We start from the raw sequence: 8,519 nt of genomic DNA, 5'->3' as shown, positions 1-8,519 counted from the left end.
TCCCTTATGTGGGAAGTCTAAGGTTTAAACCTCTATGTAGATGTAAGTTGTATATGCGAGTATCCTTTTTTTTTTTTGTAATAAAAAAAAATATTTTGATAATTAATTTTGATTTATTTCAGTAGTACTTAAATAAATCAATATTAATTATCAAAATATTGATATGTAGTTTATGTACACCTATGCCAATTATTCAACTGGAAAGGCCAGGGAACACGTGAATCATACGTAGAGCCATTTCAAATTCGTGGGCCCTACTAAATAATATCATTTTAATTAATAGCATTGTCGTTTTTGTGAACCAACACGCAACTTGACCTTGAGCCTTTGAGTACCCAAACAAATATGGACCTACCAACAATGTATGATTAGAGAATTTTTTTTTTATATTTTATTTTTAATATCAAAAGTTACTCTCCTTAATTCCTTATTACTATAAACAAAAAAAAAAAATTGTAGTGCCATTTTATAAAAAATATTATCATTTTTTAAAATTTATAGTGGTAGCTATCATTTTTTTTTACATTGCAAAAAAAAATTTCGTGACCAAAACAAAATGAAATTTTGAAACAAAATCTTGTGAATAAAGTGAGGAGTAAAAAATTTTGAAAAAGTTTCTTTGCTCTCAAACGTAGGCCATTAACTTCGTAACTCTTAATAAATATAATAATTAAATATTTAAAATTTATAATATAAAAATGACAAAAGTAAAAATAAACACAGTAATACTATAATGACATGTTTGGTTCATGGAATATGTCAGTGATGCAATAAAATTTCTTAAAATAGACCTATTCCATTGTTTGTTTTGATCATTTTGTCATGAGAATAACATTTCTAAGAATGAGCCATTACCTTTACAAGGGGAATAGTCATTCCTAAGGGGCCTTGGTATTAACTATTCCAATGGTCTTGGAAATAACTTTTATATTACAAATACTAAAAATACACGTTGCACATTATTTAACATTTATATTTAATAAATATAATGTATTATACAAATGTATATATTTAATTAATTATAATTTTTATCTAGGAATAAATATATATTTAAAGAATATATATATATATATATATATATATATATATATATATATATATATATATACACACACACACACAGAGACACACAACATACATAATAATAATAATAATAATAATAATAATAATAATATTATTATTATTATTATTATTATTATTATTATTATTATTATTATTACTAGTATTTTCACCCGTGCGATGCACGGAATGGAATTGTTGTAATATATTAAGAATATTTAAATCGATATATAATTATTTAAGAGTTAATTTCACCAGAGGTCGTTTATCTTTCCTGACAATTCCAAATTTAGTCCTAGACTATAGTTATTAATTATTACAATTTATTCTATGTTACAACTATTACGTTAATATTCTTACTATTATTATTAACACTTAATTACTTTTAGATATTATTATTACCACTTATATTATTATTATATTATTATTACTAGTATTTTCACCCGTGCAATGCATGGAATAGAATTGTTGTAATATATTAAGAATATTTAAATCGATATATAATTATTTAAGAGTTAATTTCACCAGAGGTCGTTTATCTTTCATGACAATTCCAAATTTAGTCCTAGACTATAGTTATTAATTATTACAATTTATTCTATGTTACAACTATTACGTTAATATTCTTACTATTATTATTAACACTTAATTACTTTTAGATATTATTATTACCACTTATATTATTATTATTATTATATTATTATTACTAGTATTTTCACCCGTGCAATGCACGGAATAGAATTGTTGTAATATATTAAGAATATTTAAATCGATATATAATTATTTAAGAGTTAATTTCACCAGAGGTCGTTTTTTTTTTTCAAGTACTGTTAGTATATAATGGTCGTGAGGCACAATAATAATATAACCATAATTAAATATTCTTGTATTGTATTCCGGAGTTAATGCCATTTTTTGTCCTAGACTTATTGATGCATTGACACTTTTCATCCTCCATAATAAAAATTGTCATACTTAGTAGACACTGTTATTGGTCGTTGGACAGTTTTGATCCTCCGTCAATGAAGCCGTTTGTTGACCGTGAATTAGAAGGGCTTTTCTGTCTTTTTATGTCTTATTCTTCTAATCTTGTTTAGACCAGCGCTGTTGTGACTCCTGTGAGGCGAGATGGCGAGACTTGGCGGCTAAGTAGTAACTGTCGGTAGTGAGTAGCAGCGCGGTTCTTCTAGGATTTCTATTACCATCATTAATTATTCTCAAATTTACCATAATTAAATAGTTTGACCAATTATAAAGAAAGATTATTAAATAATGCACGGGACAATTGTGTAATTAAAAATTTTAAAAATTCATTAATAAAACATAAGGTTCTCATAGTTTTTTCTTAGAAACTCTTTAATAAAGTATTTTTTTTAAAGAAACTGGTGGGTCAAACCGCCTACGGCAGTTTGCGGTGGATAGATCTCGAAAAAATACGTGATTTCAAAAAAACATTTGTCCAAAACGGGCAACGGAGTCAAAAGTTATGCCTTGCCGAACTTTTGACACCTTACAACTAAAAAAAATTAAAGGCCGGTTCAGCCGGCGAGGCGGCCGCTGAGGAGGCCGATTCCGGCCTTCCTCGTCGCGGCCAGCGACACGATTTTTGCAACACTGATATATAAAATAGATATAGATTAGAATAGGAATAGTATTACACAATTTTATAATATTACAATAAAATTTTAACCCAGAATTATTGGTAGAAATCAATATATTTTATATATAGTATAGATTGTATTACACTATTTTATAATATATTAGAATAGAATTTTAACGCAGAATTATTGTACGAATGGGAAAGTATAAATCAATATATTTTATTAAGAAGAGAGATTTTTAGGAATTGGGCGGGAAGTTAAAATTTCAGGATCTTGTTTTTATATATAGTATAGATTATTATTATTATTATTATTATTATTATTATTATTATTATTATTATTATTATTATTATTATTATTATTATTATTATTATTATTATGTATAAGGGTATTTATATTTGTAAAACATATTTCATTTCTATTCCTTTAACCTATCAAACACTTGAAACAATTCCTAAAGTTTATTCCTCCGAACCAAATAATAGAGTACAATTCATATATGTTATTATATCCTTACCTATTTCATTCCCTTTGGAATAACATTCTTATTCCCTTCAAATTCATTCCGTGAACCAAACGTGCTCTATTTAGTTTAGCTCTAAAAGTCTAACTTAATAAATATGACCATCCTATTGTTCAAACAAAATACAGGCGTGAGTGGACAACCCCAGTTAAGTTGGTTAGATTATTGAATTGGTCAACTCTAGACAACTTAGGTTGGTTTATCTTTTTTTATGCTCAATTGCCGGTTAAGGTTACAAGACATTGTTTACCCAGTACACACCCTCGATTAGTGATTTGATTTCCTCATTACTCAAAAAAAAAAAAAAAAAAAAAAATTTGCAGGCATGTGAGGTTTTTTTTTTTTTTTTTTTTTTTTTTTTTTTTTTTTTTTTTTTTTGGGAGCAAATGTATTGATTTTTAGAAAAATATGGACCAAAAGAGTGGTTACAACTTACAGGCATGAAGCATATATCCCCTTTTTTTGCGAGACAAACATTGTTAACATGTCCTTGTGGATGTCTAGTCGTACTTTAAACTCTCTTTTGCATTGGGAGTTTAAACTCTACTAATACAAATAAAATGTTTTACAAGTCACACGTTATAATGCTATTTAATTATACTTCGGAATAAAATGACAAGATGAGTGTGTTGTAAAGTGGTCGTGCGTATATTTTGTTATGCAATATATAGGTTGAGTTTTTATTTATTTATTTATTTATTTATTATTATTATTATTATTATTATTATTATTATTATTATTATTATTATTATTATTAGGATAAATGAAATTAAAAAAAAAAACATTATTATTGTTGTTACAGAAATAGAAAGAAAAAAGAGGCAAGGCAGATGAATAACAACAAGAGAGATATAAATGTTAGTGATGATAATGGTAAAATACTCATTTAATAATTAAGACCAATCACCTAACTAAAAACTCTACTCTTCTTAGCTTTTCAGATTTTAGCTTATCGTCCAAAAAGTTAATACAATAAGCCATTTTGACTTATTAGCTTTGTTACCAAACATGACCAATATATGAGTTGCCATGTAAATATCATGATGTGGTAATGATAATGTCATGTCCGTACGTGTCATCTAAAGTAACAACAATATTGGCATTATTAGCTATTGTCCTTAATTATATTACACTACTTTTTAATATAAATGTATTAAATTGAACAAAATACTAAAATACATGGATCTCAAAGATACTTGGACTGTTATATTTCTGTTAATTTGACATGATAATTATCATATGGTGAAAAAAAAAAAAAAAAAAAAAAAAACTAAGTATTGTGGTACAGCACTACAGGAGTACAGGGTGGTACAGTTTGCAATGCTATTAGTCTATTAGTCTATTAGTTTAGTGGGCGATGAATTGAAGAATAAATAGACGTGCGTGGTCTCTTCATCGCCTCAAGTGGCTACTTCCCTCCGCTGCTTCACTTTCTGTTTTTTCTAATACAGCAATGGATCTAGACTTGAGTTTCTACGTCGGAGTTGTAGGTAACATCTATCTTAGTTAGCTCTCTCAAGTCTCATCTCATCTCATGCAAATTATATCTCCATATATATAAACTACATACATACTCGGATCTTTAATCAATTTATTTAATTATTATTCACTTTTCTGCATATATTCAATTCACAGGAAATATCCTCTCCATTTTCATCTTCCTTTCCCCCGCGTAAGTTAATTTCTATTCTAAGTCCACTCATCGTTAATATTGTAGAGGTCAAACCAGGTACGGTAGAGTTGAATATGTGATGTATGTATAGTATACTTCAAATCATGTGATCTATATACTACACACTGTAGTGTTGACATATATATTATTATATTATTGCAGGGATGTATTCATTAGGATAGTGAAGAACAGATCCACAGAAGACTTCGATAGCATTCCTTACATCTCTACGTTGCTGAGTTCGTCCCTTTGGTGCTACTATGGCCTTACAAAACCCGGTGCCTTTCTGGTTTTCACTGTCAATGCTTTCGGCGTTCTGGCCGAGACCGTATACGTCCTCATCTTCATCGTCTTCGCTCCTCCTAAAACCAAGGTAACAACAACCTAACCGCCCTATCACCTCCGATCCGATCCGATCGATCTTGTACTGTACTGTGATTATCATTAGGGTTTTAATTAATTAATTGCAGAAGAAGACGGCGGCTTTGGCCGCTGCTCTGAACATTGCTCTTCTGGCGGTTGTGATTTTGGTGACCAAGTTCACACTTGAAGGAGAAGCTTTGATCGATGCTATAGGTTATCTGTGCATTGTATTGAATATCATCATGTATGCTTCTCCCTTGGCTGCAATGGTAATGTATATTTATTTTTCTCATTCATTTCACTACATTTACAACTATATTTATTTATTAAATTAAATTTTTCAATTAAAAATTATATACTAAAAAAATCACGCATTAGTTATCATTTATCTTTCTTTCTTTCTTTATTTATTTTTTTAAAAAGGACATTTGAAAAGTTCAAAATTAAATTTTGTTGACTGAAATATAATGAAACCAGACAGTCGGTGTTTTGTGGGGCAGAGGAAATTTTCCATTTTACACACATAAAAGAAATATATTTACCATTGATTAAATCAACTTTTCCTATTTAATTATTTTCTTAAATATTAATTAATAATTTTAAATTTAAATATTCTTTAAAAATGTACTAACATTAACTTCATTAGTACAGAAATTTAAATTACTAATAATTTTACTCAAGCGTGATTAAATGAATCATGTATGCTTAATGCTAAAAAAAATTCGATAAGCATATATAGTAGCAATGGTCTAATTACTGTAAGAAAAATATTGTGTGGACCAAGTTTTTGTACTAAACAGTATTGTATCGATTCGTAACAATCTTTCAAATATATTAGTTATTCATGTATCAAGAACTGATTAACATAATTATGAATTAATGAAATAGTTTTATATTAATATATGTGAAAGAGGTACTGACCCTGTTTGATAAAATAATTAGCTTAATCAATCAATGTTGACTTATTTGACTATTATTAGTTGTTTGACTTGTTAAAAAGTCAATATAAGTGTTTGATTAATTAGAAATAAATTAAAAGAGTTTCCTAACAAAATACAAATCTTAGATATTTTGCAAAAAAAGACACAATTAATATTGATTTTAATTTTTAATAATGTGTCATCTCTTCATTCACCGCCAGTGTATAGCATTTATACACAAACGGTACATCAAATATTAATCCTATTTAATTTGGCAGGGGACGGTATTGAGGACCAAGAGTGTGGAGTTCATGCCCTTCTACCTCTCACTTTTCATCTGCTTAAACGGTGGCGTTTGGGCTGTGTATGCTTTCATAGTTCGTGACTGGTTTCTTGGGGTAAGGTTTTCATTTAATTTTTATTTAAAAATAATTCTGTTTCATCGCAATCCGTAATCAATTAATTAATTATTTGAATTATTTATTAATTTGGTAGTTTCGGTACTATTCTGTCCCTTTTGGTTGGATTTCGAATTTTGATGGTATTTAATAACAATAGTTTTTTTTTTAATTAATTTTAAATAAATTTGGATGGTAGTGGGAATCTCTAATCCTCCATCAGCTCTAAAGATGTGTGTATTTTTTGTAAGTACTATTAACTTTGTAGTATTTGTCAATCGTGGTTCGAGAGAGTTACTTCATACCACTTGACTACAAGATCATTGGCAAGATATATGTGTATATAAATTGTGAAGTAATAATTAAAAACATATATTATGAATTAATAATTAAAGACATTTTAACTAAGGTAATTAAACTAGAAATAATAATATTTTTCTCAATGTTGTATATTAAATCTCAAATAATGTAACTTGCAATTGATCTTTGGAAAATTTGATCAGGGTTATTAAAATGAAATGACTTGAGTCTCAAAGCATATTGTATAAAAGATTTTGACTGATTATATATGTTAGTTATACATTCCTCAAATGAAATAATCTGGACAATTTTAAAGTAATATTGTTTGAACTCTTACTTTCTATCTATCTTAATTTTTATTCCCTATTAAGTTGACATGCTTTGATCAATTCAGAAAAGAGAAACGGGTCATAATTTTTTATTCCTCATCTTTTTTCACCCCATAAAGTTTGGACACATGACAACAAGAGCTATTTAATTCATAAAAAGAAATGAGTCATAGGTAGTGTGCCATTATTTTATTGGGTAGTTTTTTTTTTTCTTTTTTTTGATTGTTATATATATTCTTTATAAATTATAGGTGAAATCAACCGGTTTATGAGTAGTTCATAAAAAATTGAAATTAATAATTAAAAATAATCAATATAGCGTCTGGTGATGAATTTTATGTAGTGATTTTAATAGGGAAGGTAAGAGTATCATTTTTCTTCCACTCTCTAAAAAAATATAAAAAGTGGAGGTAACCCCAGTCAAGACGACAAAAGATCCACGCTTGTAACTACAAGTCACGAGTTTAAATCCTTGCTCTCTTGGTTAAAACTGATATACTATAAATAACCTAGACTGATTTATTTCATTATGGTTCTTTACTTTTTGTAATTTTTTTGGCCACATTACACAATAACAAGTTGAGCCTATATATGTACAGACATTCTACTTATTTCGTTTTTTTTTTCCTTGTTTTCTTTTAAAAGGAAACACCATATGTAGTACCATCCATTTTGGGAGTTTCTAAATAAAATCACACTTTCTTTGTGGCAGTTATTGAACTTGTAATTTACCAAATAGAAAAAAAAAATGTGTGCAGGTACCAAATGGGACAGGATTCATATTTGGGGCAGTACAGCTAATATTGTATGCCATTTACAGCAAGCCAAAAACAGCAAAATCCTCCACTGCAGTATTAGAAGACAGTATGCAAAATGAGCCCTTGATTTCAGCTTAGATTTGTCTTTATTTTATTTTATTTTTATTTTTATTTCCAGGTTTTTTATTATATATTTTCTCTTTATTTTTTGTTTTCTGTTTCTTAGCAACTTATTAAAATTTTATTGTATGATAAATGAAGATAATATGGATCATTATACAGCAATTTTTAGACTTCAGGTATTGCTGCTGTGAATTTCTGAAAATGAAATTATAATATGGATAATAATTTGAAAATGTTAAAAATTGGTTCTTTTCCCTTAATCTTTAGATGCAAATCTTGTGTGAATTATGTTCATAACCATACAGAGATGAAGTAAGAGCAGAGCAAAAGAGAGAAGAAATTGGAAAATGCAGGAACTGCTCAGCAACAGTTTTCATTCAGAACCACCAGTATATATACATACAACATGGGATAAAACGGTGGATAAGATAATGGCCAATAATATATATATTTACAACACCCCCGGCCATTAT

At 28.0% G+C, this 8,519-nt stretch overlaps 1 protein-coding gene across 1 annotated transcript; it reads left to right on the top strand.

Moving 5' to 3' along the window:
* Nucleotides 1–4,568: 4,568 nt before the first annotated feature.
* On the top strand, nucleotides 4,569–8,221 carry LOC109179557 (bidirectional sugar transporter SWEET17-like). The gene is made up of 6 exons (XM_019329055.1): nucleotides 4,569–4,673; nucleotides 4,819–4,855; nucleotides 5,018–5,228; nucleotides 5,326–5,487; nucleotides 6,417–6,536; nucleotides 7,924–8,221. The coding sequence occupies exons 1-6, from the start codon at nucleotides 4,637–4,639 to the stop codon at nucleotides 8,059–8,061; spliced, it is 705 nt and encodes a 234-aa protein (XP_019184600.1). The 5' UTR covers nucleotides 4,569–4,636; the 3' UTR covers nucleotides 8,062–8,221.
* Nucleotides 8,222–8,519: the final 298 nt, after the last annotated feature.

The sequence above is a fragment of the Ipomoea nil genome, unplaced genomic scaffold (genome assembly GCF_001879475.1).
Source record: "Ipomoea nil cultivar Tokyo-kokei standard unplaced genomic scaffold, Asagao_1.1 scaffold0927, whole genome shotgun sequence".
NCBI lineage: Eukaryota > Viridiplantae > Streptophyta > Magnoliopsida > Solanales > Convolvulaceae > Ipomoea > Ipomoea nil.
Note: the sequence above shows the minus strand (reverse complement) of the source record. Positions and strands in the feature narration are given on the sequence as shown.